This window comes from Globicephala melas, chromosome 5 (genome assembly GCF_963455315.2).
Source record: "Globicephala melas chromosome 5, mGloMel1.2, whole genome shotgun sequence".
NCBI lineage: Eukaryota > Metazoa > Chordata > Mammalia > Artiodactyla > Delphinidae > Globicephala > Globicephala melas.
Window position 1 is genome coordinate 51,252,044 of NC_083318.1, and position 23,386 is coordinate 51,275,429.

Genomic DNA, 23,386 nt, shown 5'->3' on the forward strand with positions numbered 1-23,386 from the left:
AAGGGTTCATGTTCAGGAATAACTTAGAAACTTCTCAACAGCACACACTCTTAGTCTGAGAGGTATTTCCTCCCCTGGTCCCCCTCTGCTTTCTACTGTTACTTTCCTCTTCCTACCCTACCCTCTCTCCCCCATTCAGGGATACCTCCTCCCCCATCCACTAAGTAGCGCTAGGTAAACAGTATTCAACAATCAACAGACCTGCTCCAACCTCAAAAAGCTACTCCCTCCATTCCTGGAACCCCTACTCTGTGCTGCTCAGTGATCGCTAGCTGGGACCATCATTTGTCTGCCTACCTGTCTAGTCCAGGTACCAGTCCCTTTGAAAACCATAACTGGGACCTGCCATTCTTCTTTAAAAATATCTCCATTGAGGACACGGGTTCGTGCCCTGGTCCGGGAGGATCCCACATGCCGCGGAGCGGCTGGGCCCGTGAGCCATGGCCACTGAGCCTGTGTGTCCGGAGCCTGTGCTCCGCAACGGGAGAGGCCACAACAGTGAGAGGCCCGCGTACTGGAAAAAAAAAAAAAAAAAAAAAAAATCTCCATTAAGGAGAGTGGCAAACAAAAGCCCTTCAATGTCTGGCTGAAATCCAATTCCCTGACTTTTCCCGCCCACTATGTTTCTATCAAGGCCCACTTACTGCTACCCCAAACTCGCTCTCCCTAACCTCTCTCTTTTCTTGTCAGCTCCTGGACCCAGCTCACAAGCCCCTGACTGGGAAGCCCTCTGCCATTCCCAGGCAGAGTAAGAGCTGGCGGCCACACGGCATTCTGGGTACACCTTGATTAGAGTATCACACGCTGCATCACTGTCACCTGCCCACCCACCTGCCTCCCCACAGACTGAGGTCTCTTTGCAGCCAACTCATTCACCTTTGCATCTCCAAAGCCAAGCACAGCTCCTGACCCAGAGTGAATACCCACACAGTATCTGAGAAATAAATGAATTTCAGTTTCCATGAAGCTGAAAAATATTTATATACATATTATCTATAAATTTATTTATAGATATTTATAATATATATTTTTAGCAAGATAGCCACCAATTTTTATTAAGCTTAAATCTCTAAATTCCATTTTAGCACCATGTTTGGGGGAAAAACGTCCAGTTTTATATAAACTCGATGTGTATGGAGAGGGCACAGGATAGCTCCTATAGAATTAGCAAAATGGTGTTTGTATTTAACCTCATTTTTATCACTTCAAATGAGCACTTCCCTACATCATCTGGGCATATACTCCATTCACCACCTTTATTGTTCGAAGTCTTGCAGAATCACTGCTCTAGATAGAATATAGGACTGTGACCTGCAGATACACGTGTGTATACTTATAACTCCACCGGACCAAGTTTGGGCATCTACAGCGTACATGCCATTTGGGGCCCACCATACGCTGATGTCCACTTGGCTGAAGTCCTCCAGCTGCGGCGATCCCAGCCACGCACCGCTAACCCGCTGGTGCCTTCGTGTGAGTCTTTCCTGTCCATGCCTATCTCCTGTCTCCAATTGTACAGCTCCCTGAGTAGTCCACAGCCTTCTTCTAAATCTGCATTCGCTTCTGTGATTTTTAGATAACATTTCAGCAATTTCAAGTTTGTAACCTAATGATTCTAATGCTCTTCTCTAAGAAGACTTTTTTTCTTTTTTTTTTTTTTTTATGATTTACCTTTCTCAGAGTCACCACGGCAGTTTCCCCTCTCTGGTATTACTTTCGACAGGCAAACTTTGATTATTTGAATGCCCCAGGGGATGTGCTGAAATTTAAGTTAAGTGAGATTTCAGGTAATTGGAAGAGTTTATAATGTGAACCACTGTAGCTGGGGGGTATGTGAAATTCACTGACAGTCTTGGTTAACTGCAGTTTTGAGTAAGAAGGTTTGCCTGAATATCTATTTCAATCCTTTCACTCCTGTTATTTCTCCTTTCCTCCCTCTACCCATCTTCTCACTCTCCAAAGAGTGTATTCTTATTCTTTTCAGGCCGATAAAGATGAGAAAAAAGCAAGGGAAGAAGATTGGGTTTCCTTATAGTTGGCTGTACGTGGGCTAGGAAACCCCTTCCCATTTGCTGAAGAGAGCATATGTTTTTAAAAATCATCCCTTGCCTGGAGTGAATTTGCTCTCTCCCCTGTGCTAGGCTGATCCGACCTTGCCTTGGGCCGAGATGCTGAGGGTGGAGCGTGCAACTCTGGTTCGTTTCAGAGACTGGGTGTTCAGGATAGAGCACAAAAACTACCTGTGCATCTGAGGCTCTCCCTTTTCCATCCAGGTTGCCAAGAGCCTGGGATATGCTGCATGAAGGTGACAGCCCACGTCACCAACTCCCACATATGCAATGACCCATTATAACATATAACAGTCACATATGGAATGTAATGATAGATTCGCTGGTTACGTCATTATATGATAATAATTCGATTCAGTTGCAGAAGGCTCCCCCTGTGGGCTGGGTGGCAGCAAAAAGCCAGCAAAGCATGGACAACACTTCGGTCAAACTGCCTGTCAAAACTGTAAAAATGCTGTGGCTCTCCTTCCCCTTGTCTCAAAAAAGAAATCATAAAAAACCCTAACATTCCCCAATAAGGCGCCGCCTTGTATATCTATCAGCTCTTAACCTCTCAGCTCTGCCCCGAAACACCAGGAGCAGAGGGGCCTGTGGCCATGTCTTCACTTTATATATGAGGTGCTGAGAGGACTAACTGGTGGCATTTGCAGAACCAGAATTGATTCCTGGACCATCCTTTAACAAGAGGGAATTCGGGAGATACAGACAAAGGAGCCATTAATAGAAACAATGTGGCACGTGGGATTTAGAACTGAAATGTGGGTTTCACTGCCATCACCTACCACTGGGCCATGGGAAGCCCCGCACCCACTCTGCGCTTCAGTTTCCTCTTTTATAAATGATGATACCAATAACCACCATCATTTATGGAAGCTACTCAGTGCCCAAAGATGAGTCATCATTTCACATATATAGATCATTAATCCTTATCACAACTCCAAAAGGTAGATGTCATTACCCTCTTTTACACATACAGAATCTGAGGCTCTAAGAGGGTAAAAAAAAGGTGTGCAGCCTGTAAGTGACAAAGGTGGGATTTGAACACAAGTCTGCCCCATGTCCTTTCTGTTGCAGTGCACTGCCTCTCTTACAGAACACTCTAAGGATTTTATAAGGCAATGCATGTTAAAAAGAAAAAAAAAGCACTCAATAAAGTCTAAGGGCATCAATCTTATTATCACAGTATCAAAAGAATCAAGAGAACTGTGTCTGCCCTATTCAAAGAAAGAAAACAATCTCCACTCCTAAGTTTGTCAGCAGACCTTGCCTCTCTGAAAAATATTAGCTCCCTGCTGGGATGAATAGTTCCATAAGAGGGCCAGAGGACTCAAGATGAAGAGTCAGCTCAAGATGGTGCGTTCTGTGGGACTATTCCCTGGCTCCCTTCTCTCTGATACTTGAGTCAGGTGCAGATGCTCTAAAGCAAGGAGGTGTTCCATCCCCGTCTGCCCCAGAAGGCAGTCATCTGCAAACTAGAGATCTTGAAATCAGCCATGCAAATCCGTCACCATTTTAATTATCCAAGTAAATAGAGCTCTTACCACCATCTGCCGAGATTTCAACCAGTCGTGTTCATTAAGCTCCCCCAGCAGTTCTTTCTGGATGAGAACCGTGGAGTCATTGCTAAAGGGCCACTTGGGCCCAGATTTCCGCCTGCAGGATGAAGGTGTCCCCAGCTGAAGCATGTGTCTCGGAGCTGTTTTTTCCCCTCTCTACACCTTGCTCACATTTTTCTGAAAGCCGTTAATTTGCTCCTTCAAAGTAACTTCATCTTTGTTGTTCTTACTTCCTTTCCACCAACTCCAGGCAGTACTGATTAGTGAGAAATTTTCCTCCCCAAGAACTGTCAGCTCAGAACTCAGCCCCACAGCAAAAAGTGAGGTGGAGCTTCACTCTGGAACACGGATGGGTGTGCGATCCTGGTGAGTCGAATCACCAGAGATCTCAGAGACCAGACAAAATTGTAAATGCTTCTTAAGGCGGGGACTCTGTCCAGGTCTGTTTCTCTGGCTGATAACTGTGCAAATGAGTTGATTATGTTAGTGAAAGGCTCCCGTGGGCGACCTGAGTTAATTATGGCTTTCAGGGAAGATGGCAAAATCCTCACTAGCTACAAATCACCAATGGACCACAAGGCAGTATTGGGTATAATTGTACTTGCTTTCCTTGACAGTCAGTTGGTCCACCAACACCACTACCTCTGTCATCATCGTTCCTCAGGATAGCATTTAAATGACAATAAAGTGATTACTCTTCTCCTAGTACAGAATTAAGACCTGACACTCAAAATATTCCTTGGAGAAGGATGCACAGACATCACTGATGCAGGTAATATCCAAGTTTGGGCATTTCTCTTTCACTAAAGAAAATTCAGTGATAATCACAGCATCACCACAGACAGCAGCAACAAATTGCTAATTGCTAAATATATGATTGGGCTGACCGCTCCAAAAGGCGATGACATTTCAGAGGCAGAGAGACCTAAAAGTATATGGAGGACAGTGGATATGCTGAGGAAGACCCTGATCTGGAGACCCAGATATGACCATGGAAGCGTCAGTCAAACACAGAGGGCAGACCCTCCTCTATCAGTGACGGTGCACCAGGCACTTTACACACATTAGCTCATTCGTCCTCACCATGAGACCCTACAAGGTAGGTACTACTATGATCCCCTATATACATATAAAGTGCTGGTCAGTAAGATGGAAGCAGAAGTGACCTTTGGGACTTCTGGGAAGTTTCCTTAAGGGAGGGGTCCCCAACCCCTGTACCGGTCCGCACCTGTTAGGAACCGGACTGCAGAGCAGGAGGTGAGTGGTGGGCGAGCAAGCGAAGCTTCATCTGCTGCTACCCATCCTCCCCCCAACCCTGTCCGTGGAAAAACTGTCTTCCACGAAACCAGTCCCTGGTGCCAAAAAACGTTGGGGACTGCTGCCTTAAGGGGAGAGGTACACTCTTGCATGTCTTCCTCATCCTGAAATATATGGTCCACAAGATAGAAAACCTCACTCTTGGAATGGAGCAGTAGAGCAGAGAAATGGAAGGTGCCTGGATCCCTGACAAACAGTGAGCTGCCATATCAGCCCAAACTGTCTACCTCCAAATTTATTGTACATGTGTGTGTATGGCTGTTAGCATAACTGAGGCAATCTTGGGCCCTTAAAGTTTCTCCTGCCCTTTTGCTGACCCTACCAGGACTGTACTGTGCAGTAAGTCACTTCTTTGTCATCAAGGGCTTTGTATTGATAGTTAATAGATATTGTTTAATAATCATTAGGACCAGGTGGCCTCTATGCTCTGTTAGTCCCCAAACAATGATGAAAACCTTCACTGACGTATTCCTTGTGCCCACGAGACTAGTTACTCATTCATGAATCTTGACTTAGAAATGCACGTCCTGTTTCCCAGCACCTAACCCAATACCCCTTTAACTATAAAACTGTCCCCATGGCCCCTACGCAGTGCACGTGCAGCTGTGAATGCTTCCAGATCATTGTCCCCTAACTCATCCCACCCTGTGAGTAAATTACCCTATAATAAACTGATCCATTGACTGTATGGAGCTGTTTGCCTCATTTTTTTTTTTTTTTTTTTTTTTTTGGTCTCCAGATGCCTTCTCAATTCAGTGGGCACTTTTTGTTCCCTCTGACCTTCAACAATGTGAGTGAGAAATACAGATAATTCTATCTTATTTAAACCACTGTTATTTCTATTACATTAAAATTAATCCTAAATAATATACTGATATGCCAAACAACTGATATTGAGGAAATTTCAGAAGGAAATTAATAAAGCAATCCCATTTGCAATCCCATCAAAACTAATAAAATAGCTGGGAATAAATCTAAATAAGGAGGTAAAAAAAACCTGTACTTGGAAACCTGTAAGACACTGATGAAAGAAATTGAAGACAACACAAATGGATGGAAAGATAGACTATGTTCATGGATTGGAAGAATTAACACTGTTAAAATGACTATACTACCCAAAGCAATCTACAGATTCAATGTAAGCCCTACCAAAATACTAATGGCATTTTTCACAGAACTAAGACAATTCTAAAATTTGTATGGAAACACAAAAGACCCTGAATAGCCAAAACAATCTTGAGAAAGAACAAAGGTGATTTCAAACTATAGTACAAAGCTACATCATCAAAACTATATGGTACTGGCACAAAAACAGACACATAGGTCAATGGAACAGAACAGACAGCTCAGAAATGAACCCACACTTATATGGACAGTTAATCTATAATAAAGGAGGCAAGAATTTACAATGGAGAAAAGACAGCCTGTTCAATAAATGGTGTTGGGGAAACTGGACAACTACATGCAAAAGAATCAAACTGGACTACTTCCTCTCACCATATGCAAAATAAATTCAAAATGGATTAAAGACTTAAGTATAAGACCTGAAACCACAACACTTCTAGAAGAAAACATAGGCAGTACTCACTCTTGGAATGGAGTGATAGAGTAGAGAGACAGAAGGTGCCTGGATCCCTGACAAATGGTGAGCCCCCATAGCACATATCTACATTTTCCAAATCTGGCGTGGAGGGGTGCAGTGAACTCAAGATTACTTGGATATTTCAAGTTACATCCACCACGACTCAAGGTTTTATCATCTCTAGGCATCAATAATACCTTCAGCCACTCAGTTTTCTTCCCCAACCTTTCCTCGTTCACAGATTCAGGCCATCAAGGGCAGGGACTCGCTGCTGCGATGAGGACACTCTGTGATGGGGGTGAACAGGCAGGGGTGGAAGGCTGGAGCCCCTCACTTCCACGGAGCCAGTGCTTGGACAGGGCTGGGTCACCTGGCACACCTGCCTTCCACCCACAGCACAGAGGTGGTGTCCTGCCCGTCCTTCGGGATGTGGTTACGACTGCAGCTCTCCTGACACCACTTTTGCTCAACTTCCAACTGAAATTGAAGTCATGGCAGGAGTCTGGAACCAGACCCAAAAAGCCTCTTTTTCAGCTCAGGTTTTTAGGTTTAGAGCTAGGTCAGCTGACGTGAGTGTACAGAGGGTCTGAACCCAAGGCTCCCAGAGGGAAAACCTTCTAACCTTCAAGTTTAAAAGCCTAGCTCCACACACTTGCTTCTTTTTGAGTGACCATAAAAAAGGACTCTGAATTTCTGAATATTTCGTAAACACTCTGAATTTCCATCTCTTCATCTATAAAGACCCTACCCCCTGCTCATGCTAACTGGTAAAGTAGTTATAAGACATTGATTAAGGAATACAGAGGAGGGTGACAACATCGTGTTGCATTTTGTACCCCAACTTTTAGCAAAGTGCCTGGGACATAGTTAATTCTCTTAAATATCAGTGGAGGGAAGGCAAGTGTAAGGAATTATTTTTATTTGTTACAGCTCATGATGAGAAGATGGTCATAGGGACCAAAAAAAAAAAATAATCGCACACTTTCTTTGCATGAGAGTCAACCGTGGGTGGCAAATAACCTTGGAACAAACTTAAATTCTAGTCCAGAGCAGAGTTAAAGGCTGGCATCTGTTCAGACACACGATAGTACAGGTCAGAGCCCAATACAGAAAGTAGCTCTTTATAACCAAATGATTTCCCACCCGCAGCTTCTGCCTGACTCTTTTCAAGCAATATATCTGATAGAATAAAATTCTAGTTTGAAAGAAAGGAAGGAAAAGAAGGGAAGGTGGGAGGGAGAGTGGGAGGGACTTGACTTCTAGTAAATTCATAAATCCCTTAGAGCTTATTAAAAGGAGATTTGACTTAACTACCTTTAAAAGATCACAATCTGTATTTTGAGAGTCAGAAGGCCTGTAAGATCAAATGGAGATAAGGGGACTTGGGGGGAGAAAAAGAGATAAGAATATTGTTCTGACCAAAAAAAAAAAAAAAAAAAGATGTCCTTGTTTTAATTCAGCAGTTTTTCAATTCAAGTATTAGCTGAGAATCCAGTGGGGTTGTCGTCTCTTTTACGTTTGTTCATTACATGCGGCACATTGTTCTGGGCACAGTGGGAAATTTAAAAAATGAATGTACCCATCCTGCGTTGAGTAACTCCAGGCTGGAGGCAAGACATACATAAATAATTCCAATGTGAGGCAACCCGGCAGACGCTGGTCACAGAGGTGTGTCTAGACGCTTGGGATTGCAGAAGGCAGGAGACCTTTCCGTTGGGGGTCAAGGTGGTCATGACGAAACCTTGAAAGAAGGGTGAGGAGAAGTGAGAGAACAAGAGTTCCTGGCAGAGGGCACAGCCTGAGCAAAGGCCAGGTACATGGAAACACAGGCTTCCAGCAAAGACCCCCAAAGTGGTTCTGTTTGCCAGGAATACGGGACATGTGAAAAGGAGAAACGCAAAATAAGGCTGGAATGTTTGGTTTGGATGAAAGTAAGAAAGGCCTTAAATGACAGTGGAGTCCGAGACAAAGGCAGAGCCAATAGGGCCGTGGAGGGCTTTGAGCGAGGAAGGTCAGGATCACGGTCCTGCTTCCAGACCCTTGACTAGGCAGGGATGGACTGGAAGGAAAGGCAGAAAGAGATGCAGGAGGCAGGGAGGCTGATGAGGAGGCACCTGCAAGAATCCAGGGTGGGGAGCTGACTGCTGGCTCTTTGTGAGCAAGTGCTGGGTCTCGGGCACCGAAATCGGCTGAATACGAGGCTTATTCAAAACCCCAACAAATGAGGAAGGTAAAGTGGTCAGCAGGAGACTGGACTGAGGGAGAGTGAGAAGGGTGCAAAGTCACAAGGTGAACAAGGTGAGCGCAGAAGAGGCCATGGGATGGAAGTTGCCCAGGAATTGATCGAGCAGTCTGCAAACACATTAGAAGGTCTGGCAAAGCTGGAGACTGTTGGGAAAGCAGAAAAGGTTACAGATTGACCCTGACAGCATTCACCAGTCTGGAGCAAATTAAAAAGCAAATTGGAACTGGCTTAAATAAAAGGGAGTCCCATCGCTGCCACCTCCAATATCTCCTTGGTCGTGGGGTCTACAGACGGCAGAGCAAGCAGGTACGTCAATCTGCACTTCATCAATATGAATTTTCAATGGCATCATGTTGACAGCGGCAGCTGACACATCACCTCCCTCGGATGAACCATCCCTGAAGCCCTGGGAAGCCTCTTCCTAAAGCCTAGGCAAGGGCAGGACCACCCCCTCAGCGGTAGAGGGTGGGGGACTTTAAAACACACTTTCACGTACATCATCTCACTTTATCCTCATCTTAGATGAGAGACACAAGGCAGGTATTGTTTTCTTCATTGTACAAAGTCCAGAGAAACTGAGGTCTGGACAAGTAAGGTGATTTGGCCAAGACCGTGTAGCTATGTAGTGGTGGGGCTTGATGACTTACATAACCCACTGCTGCCTGAGAAAGGAAGCTGCCCGGGACACCTGGAAGCTGCCCGGGACACCAGGCATCTGCCAGGCCATGTGGACACTCATGCTCCTTCACAGCCATGGTCAGCCCAGGGAGACGTTGGAAGTGGGGCACACTGGCAGGTGAGTAGGGCTGGCTTCAAAGAGAATGTTGAAAATGACGAGGTGAACCGTTTTTCCTTCCTTGTTTCCTTCTCTTCATTCCTCCCCTCCTTCCCTTCCTTTCTTCCACGAGTGCCTGCCAAGGATCATGTGCCAGGCACTGTGCTAGACACTGGTGACCTCCCACCCCTCTGAAGGCCCCTCATCCTCAGGAACCCCAGTTGCCATACCTGCTCACAAGGCCCCACGCTGGCTTCCCAACTGAAATATACCATCCACGTCCCGATCTCTTGAGACCCACAAAAGGTAGGAAACCCAAGTGGAGGCTATGACATCTGAGCTGGGCTGTGAAGTGTGAGTAGGAGATCATCTTTGGACACAAGCAAAGGCTTAGAGATGTCTCACGGTACGGAATGATCTGGTAACAGGAATTCTATAGAGCGTGAGGGAGACGGTAGCATAAGGGGTACAGAGGAGTTACTGAAGATGAGGAGAGAGCAGGCCCTTGGAGGCCACCTGAGGAATGGCTTTCACTCTGCGGGCCCTGGAAAGCCATCGGGGGCTTTAGGCAAAGGAGTGGTAAATCATTTCAGCGCTTGGAATGACAACTCAAGTAACTGCAGGGAATAAAGAAGATCTTAGAGGGTCTTTATGCAGATATTCTGGGAAGAGTGGATGAGAACCTGGGCCATGGTGGCATAGTAGGAAAGGTGACACAGAGCCCTTATTAAGGACTTGTACCAAAGCAGAAAATATGGGTCTTTGTGGATAATTAGATGGGTGTGGGGTAAGTTGGGAAGAAGAATCAAGGCAGATTCCACAGTGATGTCATTCACTATGGGATAGAAGAAGGGAAGAGAGATGGGAAGGGCTGAAGACAGAGGGAGGGTAAATTCAGTTCAGGGCACGCCGAGTGCGAGGTGCCTGGGGGACACGTCCAGTAGCCCTGTGGAGGGATGCAAAGCCCAGCGTGTAGGGGGAGAACAGCGGAGCGTCAGAGGCTGCACAGCCAGGTGTCAAGTAGGTAGAGGACTGAAGAAAGACTGCCGTATGTGGCAAGTAGGAGGCTGGTCTTGGGCGGCCTTGGCAAGAGCATTTTCAGGAGTAAACGTGGGGTGGAAGGCAGGCTCAGGCGGGTTGAGAGTGGAGGAGGACAAGGGCACAGAGGGACAGGTGCAGGTACAGGGGGCCTCCTGGGTCCTGCTCAGCCCTCATCCCCAGGCAGCTTCTCCCTGTTCAAAGCGTACAGTCATGCCCTTTGAGTTGCCTCTAGAATGAAGGCCACTCAGGACCCCAGCACTCTCTAGACAGCTAACCGGGCATTCAAGGTCAGCCTAACAATCATCAGCTGATGCCCCACTGTGTGTCTCCAATCACAGAAACACATCTGGGATTTCCCAAACAAGCCCTGTATTTTGCCATCTATGCACTTTTGCTATCTCCATTCCTTCTGCCTAGAACACCTTTCCTTTACATTTCCACTTGCAGAAGTCCTGCCTAACCTTCCTGGCCCAAGTGCTACCGTCATCAAGAACCTTCCTCAATCCCCCAATCCAAATGAACTTCCTTGCAAAGCACAAGGCTATGCATACAACGTAGTTGTGTGCAACACAACACAACACAACACAACATAGTTGACCTTCTTCTTTGCTATCCACCTGTCCCACTGAAATACCTCCGGGCTGTGCCTCATTCTTCTTTTACGCCAACCGACCAACTTATCACAGTGATGGATCCATCCTGACATCACTGACCCCCCACCTGTGTGTCTGTCACTAGTAAACTATAGGTGGGCAGGCACGTCCAAGATTCTCTTCCCATAAATGAGAATGTGAAATCAAAGTCGAGGCCCTGCAAATGGGCCAGAACTAGGTCATTTGGGGGATGTTCTCTCAGTATCCTCACTCAGGTCCTGCACCTCTTGAGTCATAGCGCGAAGCCTCATCATTCTAGAACTCCTGTCTCCTACCCCAACACAGGTGGTCATGGTCCCTCCCCTTAGGAGCTCACTAATTTGTGTAGGAGTTAAGATCCACACAAAGAGAAGGTCCTTTCCTTTCTCAGGGAGCATGTAAATTCTACATGAGTGGTTTGTAAGCTACACTACATAAGGCAACAGGAGGAAGAGCTCACTTCAAGCTTGGGTGGTCATGGATGATTTTATGAAGGATGTTGGTGTCTATTCCATCTTGAAGGACTGGTGAAGGCTGTGGTCAGGGAAGAAGTGGAAGGCCCACCCAGATGAGGTCAGGATAATAAAGTAGAAGTCAGAATGCGGAACAGATCAGTTTGGCTGGAACAACCAATTTATGAGGGAAAACGAGGCGTAAGGCTAGAAAGATAGGCCAGCTTGGGGCAGGCCTTGAATACCCAGTAATGGGGAGCCACTGAAGGCTTCTGAGTAAGAGGTCCTGGTGAAGTATCTTTTTTAAGGTAGTTTAATAGGCTAGTCATATAGAAGGTATATTGGCTTGAAGAAGATATGATATTTTGAACAAATGTAAGATGTTCATTACAATAAAAATACCATAAGGTAATGGAAACAGAGTAGCCTAGAAGAAGTGAAATGAAGATGAGAAGACTTCAAAATAAAAAATCTGCCAAAGGTTTGTGTTCCTTGGGGACCAGGTGTCCCCTACCACCGGTGCCCTTTTACCTGAAGGACCAGAAAGAGAGGCAGACTCTCAACTAAGCAAAGTCCTCTGCCAGGAGGCACCCAAAGCCCCGCTATGGTTTTATTGGTGGAAAACCAGGCAGTGGGTAAGAAACGTTGCTCACTCTGGTCATTTTCATTCAGGGACTAGCCAAAGTCCTCTTCTTATCTTCAGCCAATGTATTTTATTCAATGTGAAAGTCACTAAATTAATTTTTTTAACATGATAAGAGTAGCAATTGTCAATTTTAGAAGCACATATGCGAATTTCCCTGCACAGGAGAGAACATGAATCCCATTACTTAAAAATAGCAGTTGTGCTCACTTTCCCCACATGCTAATTTTAATAAACTTACTCTAAAATTAGCCTGCCACTATGAGGATAGCTGCTCATCAAAAATGTTCCCAGGAAGCACTAAGCTTGCCTCGCAAGAGTTCAAGCACTCCTAGGAAACTCTGAACAATGCGGAGCTCTAAGCAGAACTTGTCCTCTTCTCACCAGACTCAGTTACCCCCAACCCTCTGTCAGACCCATCACCACCACTCTCCAGCCACACTTCGAGGGTCATCTTGGACTCATGCTATTGCATCTTCCCGATCCAATTGGCTATGAAATCCTGTATGGGTCTTCCTTTAAAATCTGTCTCATAGCCATCCCTTTTTCTCTCTCTCCACTGATGCCATAACTCCTTATCACTTCATTTATTCAAATATTCAAGCATTCACATATTCTACACTCACTGAGTACCTACAAAGGGCAAGGTACAGTGTGAAGCGTTAAGGTCACAAATTAATAACATGTGGTCCCTACCCTCAAGGAGTTCAAGATCTTTTGGGCCCAGTGGAGAGAGAGAGAAGTCAAGGGTTTATCAAAGAACCATATGATAAGTGGTATGACCTAGGTGCAATAGAGGTAATTGGGAATATTGATGGTGACAGAGAAGAGACTAGATTACTGGTAGCTCATCTTCACTTGTCTTTCCCTGACTCCTGGGAGAGCTACCAAATTTGTCTTTATATTCCCGCTGCCTGGCACAGTGCCTTGTGAATGACAAAGGCTCGGTGATTACTGAGTTCAGTGGAAATGAATCTTTCCCAAGTACTTTCATCAACTTACACTCTAGCTAAAAAAACTTTCAGAGGCTATTACCAGCTACATTAGAGTACACCCTTCTGTCTTGCTTTTGAAGTTGTTCACCATCTGGTCTACCCTGGCTATCCAACCGCCATTTCTGCTATACCTCAACCCACTAGTTTCAGGCTTTATCTGGAGCATTTCCTCAAAGGCCAACCACCAGTCCAGTGCTCAGGCCTGCTTCCTGTCACCACCACCATGCTCTCTTCAGCCAAAGCGGAGGGACCCAGTTCTACTTCTTCTAAGAAGCTTTTCCCCACTTCTTCAGCTTCACCAACTGCCTATATATGTATCTAAGATATATTGTTCATTATTTTGCACTATTTTTTTCATTTAGTATTATGAATGTGAATAATGCTTTGAAATATTAAATGGTACTCTATTTACCTTGCCTCAAATTCCTATAACTCCTACCCTGTTACTCTCTACATATCCCTCTCCCTTTTATTTTTTATTTATTTATTTATTTTTAAAATAAATTTATTTATTTTATTTTTGGCTGCATTGGGTCTTCGTTGCTGCGCGCAGGCTTTCTCTAGTTGCAGAGAGCAGGGGCTACCCTTCATTGCGGTGTGCAGACTTCTCATTGCAGTGGCTTCTCTTGTTGCAGAGCACGGGCTCTAGGCACACGGGCTTCAGTAGTTGTGGCACGCAGACTCAGCAGTTGTGGCTCGCGGGCTCTAGAGCACAGGCTCAGTAGTTGTGGTGCACAGGCTTAGTTGCTCCATGGCATGTGGGATCTTCCCGGACCAGGGCTCGAACCTGTGTCCCCTGCATTGGCAGGTGGATTCTTAACCACTGCTCCACCAGGGAAGCCCCTCTCTCTCCCTTTTAAAAGCCAGACATTTTGCCTTCTCCAAGGAAGAGAGTGCTCAGCGGAACACTGGTAGCAAAGTGACTGGCTTTTCAGTTTTGAAGGCCTTGTCCTTCACCAGAAGATACCAGAGCAAAGAAGAGTCTCCCCATAACTCCCTCCCCCATGACTCTCCAAAAGACTAGAAAAGATCTCCAAATTTGAGGAAAAGGCAGACAGCGTGCAAGGAAAGAGAGCCTGGTTATCATTGAATGTCTAAGAATGAACACTTATCAGCCTGGTGTCAGGAGAGTGGAGTAAGGACAGTGGGACTGAGATGTAGCGGCCGTGGCTAGTTTTGACGGAAACCTGATGAGTTGGGGAATCAGGGAGGTAAAGAGTAAAGCTCTCTATAGTGATGACTGTCTTCAATATCCATTCCGCCCCTTTTTAAAGACTTAAGTTTACTGAGGTATAATTTACGTAGAGAAAAAAAATCACCCTTTTGAGGTGTACAGGTCTATGGATTTTAACAAACTTATACAATCATGTAGCCATCAATCAAGGCATAGACTATGTCCATCACTCTAAAAAGCTCCCTCGTGTTCCCCTGCAGTCAATCTGTTCACTCACTCCAGGCTCTGGCAACCACTGATTGGTTTTTCTGTCCTTTGCGTTGTGCCTTTTCAAGAATTTCATATAAGTGGAATCTTACAGTCAGTGCATTTGAGTCTCTGCCTGCTTTCACTTGACATGTTTCTGCATGCATCAGTAGTCTGTTCCATCTTAATGCTAAGCAGGATTCTATGATGTGGATGTAGCAATTTATCCACGTGCCAGTTAGTGGACACTGTTGTGTTTCCAGTTTTCAGCAATTATAAATAAAACTGCTATAAACAGTCACATACAGGATTTTGTGTGGACACGTGTCTTCATTTCTCTTGGGTCAACACCTATGAGTAGGATTGCTGGGCTGTTGGGTTTAGTGTAGGTTTGACTTTATGAGAACTTGTAAAACTGTTTTCAAAAGTGGTTGTACCATTTTTTATTCCTCTAGCAACGTAGGAGACTTCCAGTCACTCTGCATCCTTATCAGCACTTGGTTTTCCCATTTTTTCTTTCTGTGTCTGTTTTTCCGTTCTAACAGATTCGTTGTGGCATCTTATTGTGGCTTTAACTTACATTTTCCTTATGGCTGACGATGCTGCGTATCTGTTCATGTGCTTATTTACCATCTGAATCTCTTCTTTAGTGCAGTGTCTATTTAACTCTTTTGCCCATTTTAAAAATTAGATTGTTTTCTTACTATTGTGTTATGAGAGTTCTTTGTATATTCTGGATATAAGATATGTGTTCTGCACAAAATTTCTCATCTGTGGCTTGTCTTTTCATTTTTTTTTAACAGAGTATTTCAAAGAGCAGACATTTTTTATTTTGATAAAGTCCAATTTATCCTTTTTTTCCCTTTATAAGTTTGTTTTTCCTGTCCTGTATACCTTTCTAACTTTTTAATAGAACCCTCCCAAATTTAAGTTGGGCATACCCAGCTTAAGATGACATTTCCTAGCCTCCCTTGCAGCTACATGTGGCCATGTGACTACACTCAGACAAATGGGATGCGAGAAGTGATATGTATAGCTCTCTAGTCATCCCTAATTAAAGAAAAGCCCTTTGCCCTGGACTTCCCCTTTCTCTCCTTCCCCTTTCCATGGACTGGGACAAAACACGGCAACAACCTAGCTTTAACTATACAGTTGAGGACCATCCCCTAAGAAACAGTAGAGAAACAAGATGGGAGAAACCTGGGTTCTTAAATGACTCATGGAGCAGGGCTGCTCTCCCAGCCTGGACAACCACACTATGACACGAAAGAGACCTAAATATCTACCTCACTGAAACCACTATATTTTGGGAGTAGGTATCTTTGTTAAGTGGCTTAGACTTTACCCTAAAAAATATACCCTTCTTTCTTAGGAAGTAAAAAATAATCCCCAATTCCCCGGACCCAGCCTCGTGTAGTGTGGTGTGTCTATGCGGAAAATTGCACCATGGTTTCTCAAAGTTTCCCTCAGCTCAGGAGTGATTCAGAGACAGCAGAACACGACTGAATTCCCCCACCTTGGGCAAGGGAGCAAAGCCCCCCATGCCCAGAGTAGTGAAGTAGCAGTAGATCACCTTGTTCTTCATTCACCCAAAGTAGCATGGGTCTAGTACAGACACCAAAGGGCCAGAAGAGGGGAACAAGGGCAGACACAACAGTGACTGACAGTGACCAATGACCAGATGCTAGACTGAAATGAGGAGAGTGTGGCTAAACAAAACTAGCCCAGACCAGTTGTGTGCCTCCTACCCCATCACCCCTGCCAGTGGCTGAGTACTGCTTACCACCCCTAGAACTCAAATACAAGTTCAGGCAGAGGTGTGATTCCAATCCAGATTACGTTCCCCCCCACCGCCTTACAAGGGGAGTTTGTAATCATAATTAAGGTGTTATAGCAAAATAAAGTTTTCGGTTTGTGAACACCTGAGTTTGTGCCCTGAGCTCCACCCTCACTGTACTAATGTTTGCTGAACATTTACTGCTTGCCAGGAAGACAGCAAAACACGAACGAGCATGATTTCACTGGATCCTCAAATTAGAGCACCTACGAGTAGGTGCTTTACGATCCTGTTTAAAGATGAGAAAAATGAGGCTCGGAGGAGTTGCATGGCACGGTGATTCTCTCAACACCCATTCCCCTTCTTCTGGCAATTGTTCCCACCCCCCTGACCCACTCTCAGTCCATGTGGCCTGGGCAGGGCCCCGTGCACAACTGCAGGCCTGAGACAGGTCGCCGTGCTCCTGAATAACTTCCTCCAGGGCAGGTGGGGGATCTAGGTGGGTGCAAAGGGAGTGATTCCTGGGGTTCTATGGGGTCTCCTGCAAAAGAGTTTCTGTCTTCCCCTCTGGACTTGAGCTTGAGAGGGTGGGAGGCTGAGACTGAAGTCAGGCCCCAAGCAGAGCCTAAGATGGAGAGAAAGCATCTGTTTGAGCACTGAATCCAGCTGTGCCCCACACCACCCCTATCTTGGAATGATTAGTCACGGCAGCTGTGTTAGTTTGCTGGAGGCTGCTGTAACAAACTGCGTAAGCTGGGTGGCTTGAAACAATAGAAATTAATTTCTGATAGTCCTGGAGGTCAGAGGCTCAAAATCAAAGTGTCGATAGGGCCAGGATCCCTAATAAGACTCTAGGGGAAGACCCTTCCTTGCCTCCTCCTAGCTTCTGGTAGCTGCCAGCAATCTTTGGCTTTCCTTGGTTTGTGGTAGCATAACTCCAATCTCTGCCTCTGTCATCACCCGGCCTTCCTTCCTCTGTGTCTTCACATCGTCTTCCCTTTGTGCAGCCAAACTTCCCTCTTCTTATAAGGACACTGGTCATTGGATTAGGAACCCACTCAAATGACCTCATCTTGAGAACATCTGCAAGATTGTTTCCAAATAGGGTCATATTCACAGGTATTGGGGGGAGGACGTTAGGACTTGAATATATCTTTTCGGGGACACAATTCAACCCACAATATCAGCTGATAAATTCCCTTTGAGCTGAACCCGCTTGGGTTGGGTTTTGCACCGAGAAAGAAGTACCGCCAAGACTTACTCTCAGTTCTCAGTCAACAAACAAGACCCAAAGCTGCGCCCTTATCCACAGGCTCAGACTGCAAGCCTGTTCAGCTTCCCTCCCCAAATGTCAGCAGCTCTACTTCGGGCAGAGGCCCAGGCTTAACCATCTTCTATATCTGCCTCCTAGTCACTCACTGCATACAGCATGCTCACGGAATACAGGACCGATTGCTATCTAATTAATTCACCAAAATTCAAATAGTGAAACCGAATTAGTCATGGTTTATCACAGGGCAGTAGGCTGAGAGATGACCAGGATTTTTATCTTAGAAATAAAGTTACGGATTGTCTGCACGACTGCGTTTCAAGATTTCCCCCTGATTTGAAAGATCACCTCAGGTGGTGATGAGAAGAATGCTTCCCCCTCCCCAGACATTTAATTTCCAGAATAGAACAGAAGCCACACCCCTTTTACACGCATGGCCGTGTTTACTTCACGACCTGAGAGAAGGCTGTAATTTCAGCTTGTTATGCTAAAAATGTGAAAATAAAACTGATCTCTATAGGATCATTTAAATGAAAACTGCTTCCTAGAGGCAAGCTGAGGAAGCAAACTGATTGAAAGAGAGCACAGGGCTCTGGGCAGGAAGGGCCATGGAGTGTGGGTCCAGGGTGGGAGGTAGAACTGGGGACTTCTGTAGAAACAGACTGGAGCCCATTTGACCCAGGTCACATGGGTGGTGATGCCTTCCCCAGTTCCTTCCACTGGCTTCCAAAGTCACTTTCAAACGCCACTAGCCGCGGACCATTCTCTTCCTTGAATCCTACTTGCCTAGGGCCAACATGATTTCTCCACGCCCACGGAAGCCCAGGCAACTGAACTTGAGCGTGCAGGGGAATCCCCTGGTGAGCTCCCTTTGCAACAAAAGCAGATTTGGGGCTACACCCCCAGGCACTTTCATGAAGTAAGGGAATTCGTTTCCTGTGGTTGCCACAGCAAATCACTACAAACTGGGCGGCTTGTAACACAGAAATGTATTCTCTCACAGTTGTGGAGGCCAGAAGTCCAAAATCAAGGTGTCAGCAGGATTGGTTCCTTCCGGAGGCTCTGAGGGAGAATCTATTCCAAGCCTCTCCCAGCTTCTGGTGGCTGCTGGCAGCCCTTGGCATCCCTTGGCTGTCGCTGCCCATCTCCAGTTTCCGCCTCTTCACATGGACTTCCTCTCTGTGTGTCTCTGCTTCCCCATAGGCTTCTCCCTTGTATCTCTGTGTCTCAAATCTATCTCTACTTTCTCTTAAGAACACTAATCATTAGATTTAGGGCCCATCCTAAATCCAGGATGATCTCATTTTGAGTTCCTTAGCTTGATTATATCTGCAAAGACCCTGTGTCCAAATAAGGGCTTATTATAGCTACTGGGACGTTAGGACTTAGTTGTAGCCATGGGGGGAAGAACACAATTCAGTGCACTACTGTGGATTTGAGGAGAGACCCAGAAACTTGTATTTTTTTCCCCCAAATGCCAAGTGACTCTTTTTACTCTTTGCTCCCAAAATGACTCTGATGATCTGTAAATCGTCCTCTGAGCAACAATGATCCAGTTGCTGAGGATTCAAAGATGAATAAGACATTGACCCCTCCTTTGAGAATCTGCTGTCTAGGGGAAGATACACACAGATGAACTGGTGATTAAGATACAAAGTGTGGGGCTTCCCTGGTGGCACAGTGGTTGAGAGTCCGCCTGCCAATGCAGGGGACACGGGTTCGTGCCCCGGTCCGGGAGGATCCCACATGCCGCGGAGCTGCTGGGCCCGTGAGCTATGGCCACTAAGCCTGCGCGTCGGGAGCCTGTGCTCCACAACGGGAGAGGCCAAGACAGTGAGCGGCCCGCGTACCGCAAAAAAAAAAAAAGATACAAAGTGCGGCCTAATGATCCCAAGCTCTGGAGTCAGGCACCAGGGTTCAACTTCTGCCCCCTCCAGATGTGAGGCTCTGAGCGAGTTCCTTAGCATGTTTGGGCCACAGTTTCCTTATCTGTAAGATAAGAAATAATTCCTACCTTATACCATTGTGACTATGAGGCTGTGTAAATGTTAAATATGAAGGATGGACTTGGGGAATGGCCGTTAGCTCTTATGAAGGTGGGAAGCGCCTTGCATTCATTTTCACATCCCACAGCCCCGAGCTGAGGGCCCTCTGCGTCCTAAGCTTTAACGAATGTCTGAAGGCAAGACAGCATTACTCTGGAGATACAGAGCTGGGATAGGAAGGACAACTACGGAAAGACCCATATCCGGATCTTGACTTATTCTACAAGCATTTTTTGAGCACCTGCTGTGTATGGAGCTCAGCGTGTGGGCACCTGGGACAAAACCAAATAAAATACACAGCCTAGTGGGGAGACCATTAGACTGCAATACTGTGTGGTCAGGGCAAGACAGAGGCACCCTCGGTCCAGGGACAGCCATGCCAATAAGAACTTCCTTCTTTGGTTTCCCATCCTTCCCAGTCCACCCTTTAGGATTCTCTTAGTGTTTATGGTGTGACTCTCCTTCCACACTATACCATATGCTTCAGGAGTTCTTTGAGGGCAGAAGGGGTCATCTGTCTTCCTGGCCATTGTATCCCAAAATACCGAGCCATTGTACCTGACTCCTAATAGGCATTCGACAAGTATTTGCTGGAGTAGTGAACATTCTGCTATTTCAGAGCCCAGCACTGGACTTCCATGAAGAACCACCTCCAGCCTCCTTGACCACTGGGTATGATTCTTGACGAGCCAAGAGAAAAGATCCCCAGAGGATCTGTCCCTTAACATAAAGCCTGACAGAGGAGATGGGGACAGGCTGCATGACAACATATGATAATACTGTCCAGTTATTACATACAGATCAAGAGGGAACAAACTGAACTTGGGGAGAAGCTGTGACAGTCCATTCCCCATTCCCCTTCAGAAATACAACGCTTTGCATACACTGGACATTAAGTACTGTTATCAGACTGACCTGGAGACCCAGGAAATGGTGAAAGGAGAAAGACGGTACAACGTTTCCCTTCCAGCACCCAACGTGGGAAGGAAGCCAGCAAACCATTACACCCTGCATTGTGCGTATAGAAGTAAGAAAACGGAGGCCCAAGCTGGCCTTGGGGACGGGGATGGTTCTCAGGAGGGAGAGAATGGAGAATTTCCGGGGCGTGGTCGGCACAGCTGGGTAAGTGGCTAACGCCATCACAAATGGTGGTTAAGTCAGGACGAACAATTTACCTGTGAGGGGGAGACACCAGCACTCTCTCTCACCTGGAGAAGTCAGGCAGCCCCTCCCAGGCCAAACCATTCTTAGGGTGGGCTGAAGAGGGAATAGCATAGGAGTCCAAAAGCCGACCCCAGGGGTGTTTCTGACAAAATCGCTGGGCCGGGGGGCGGGGGTGGGGGGGAAGGCACGGTATTCTCTGCTTCCACAAATCGAATGACTTCTGCACCAGTGTTTCACTCCTTTGATAAACGGCGCGCCACCTTACACACAGAAGGCCCACGGTAAACGTGTTGACTTAATTGAATAACTGAATGAACGAAGGCTACGGAGGACCCTATGGAACTCCCCTCCCCCACAAAGCTCCGCTGCAGGTGATTCCACCTGGCCCGGCCGTGGCCCCAAAACCCGGATTTCCCCCTGGCACCACCTTTCCGCTTCAGCACTGGGCGTCCAATCGCTTGGCTCCAAAACAGCGGCAACCGAGAAGGCAGGTGGGGCTTGGCTCCCACTCCCGGATCCCCGCTCTCCTCTCGCCAATCCAGTGCCCAGCCCTGCCCGGAGGGAAGGCCCCTCCCCAAAGGCTGGCACCAGCTGGCCTGGAAGAAAGTGGCGCCCGGGCAGACCGCAAAGGGCGGGAGGAACGGCGCACCTGGAGGGGCGCATGAGAGCAGCCAGCCGAGGCCGCGGGGTGCGCGTCCCCCGCGAGTCCCCGCCCGGCTCGGCCACCCGGGAGGCGCGGGCTCGGGGCTGGGGACCGCTCGGTCCGGCCCATCCCGCCCGGCCGGCGCCTCGGCCTCACCTCGCTCACCAGCCCCTGCCAGTCGCTCTCGGTCCGGTCGCCGTTCATGGCCTCCTCCTCCAGGCACGGGCCGGCCTCATGGACGCCACCCTCCTCCTCTGCGCCCTCCTCCTCCCGCCGCGCCGCCGCCGTCGCCTCCTCCACCCGGGCCCCGCGCGGCCCCGAGAGGGCCCGGCGCCTCCGAGCCGCCGCGCCGCCGCCTCCTGCGGCCGCCCGCGCTGTTGACTCAACGTCAGCCTCCGCGGGAGGAAGGGGAGGAGGAGCCGCGGCCGGTGCCGGGCCGCAGCCGCAGCCGAGCCGGCCTAGGAGAGCGCCACGAAGCCCCCGGACCCCGCGCTCGTGGCGGCCGAGCTGCTGACCGCAGGATTACTGCTCTCCCGGCGGGAGGCGGCTCGGCGTCCCCCACTAGAAGTAAATCCCCAAAGCCAGCCATTCCCTGACCACTATCACGGCTCTCACCATTAGAATGTAAGCCCCACCTGGGCAGAGGGTTGCTTCCCTCTCGGATGAATGTTGGGTACAGGGCCTGGCACACAGTAGGTGCCCTACAAATATTTGCTGAACCTGTGGATGAATGAACCACATGTTCTTACATATTTAACATGGTTTTTTTAAGCTACTAATGTTTATTTCTATTTCTTAAATTATCAGCTGTCATAAATAAAAACATTGAAAATAAAACGATAATGAATTCTAAATAGGACCGAAAGCTCTGAGTATGATGCTTAACATGGGTCAAGAGAGGTGTTGAAGACATATTAGCATCAAACTGAGACTTTCTCCTAAGAGGAAGGGCTGAAAGGGAATTACAGAGGACAGGGGAATCTTCACACATGAGTCAATATTATTCAAGGTGGTTTTCCCCATCCACCTAAAATCCTGTCCTGAACCACTACCAGTAGTGAGCTTTCCATACTTGCAGAAGCACTGCCTGTAGAGATGAGCATATAGGTTGAGAAGTTGTGAACCCATTTTAGTTGTGGACACATCGCAACCAACATCTATTTGTTTTAGTCCCTGTTGATCCTGAATCGATCCTGCAGGATGGATGTTACCTCCATTTATGAGAAAAGGTGGAGAAACAGAGACTCAACGAGGACTCCTAGCTCCCAGAGACACTTCCCAGCCTCTTGGAAACCCGAAAATGAAGTATTACCCCTGGGAGGTGGAAATATTGCATTCTATTGTTGGTCTTGTTTTATTGGCTGTTTGCAAAATGGTGTCCATAATTCCCATGTCGCACCCACTGTCTTTGACTCTAGGCTCAGCCATGTGACTTGCTCTGGCTAACGTGATGTTTGCAAGTGTGCTACACAAAGAGGCTTGTAAAATACCTGTGCAGTAGGGCTTATTCTTGCTTACGCTCTTAGGAACCTCTGATCACCACCATAGAAACAAGCCCAGAAGAGCTTGCTGGATGATGAAGGACTCGTGGCCAACAACCAGCCAACTGCCACATGTGAGTGAGGCCACTGACCCCCAGCGGCCTGCATTAGTCCAGCTGAGGTCAGCAGAAGAACTACCCAGCTGAGCCTTGCCCAATTTGCCGACCTACAGAGCACGTGCTAAATAAGCTGTTGTCGTTTTAAGCCCCTAAGTTTTGG

The 23,386-nt window shown here is 47.1% G+C and overlaps 1 protein-coding gene across 1 annotated transcript in view; it reads right to left on the reverse strand.

The window, feature by feature from the left end:
• The window catches only part of CCDC149 (coiled-coil domain containing 149), a 98,562-nt gene extending 76,574 nt beyond the window's left edge, over positions 1-21,988 (reverse strand). The window contains 1 exon segment of the mRNA XM_060299213.2: positions 21,783-21,988. Within this exon segment, the coding sequence (XP_060155196.1) occupies positions 21,783-21,830 (48 nt within the window). The 5' untranslated portion in view covers positions 21,831-21,988.
• Positions 21,989-23,386: the final 1,398 nt, after the last annotated feature.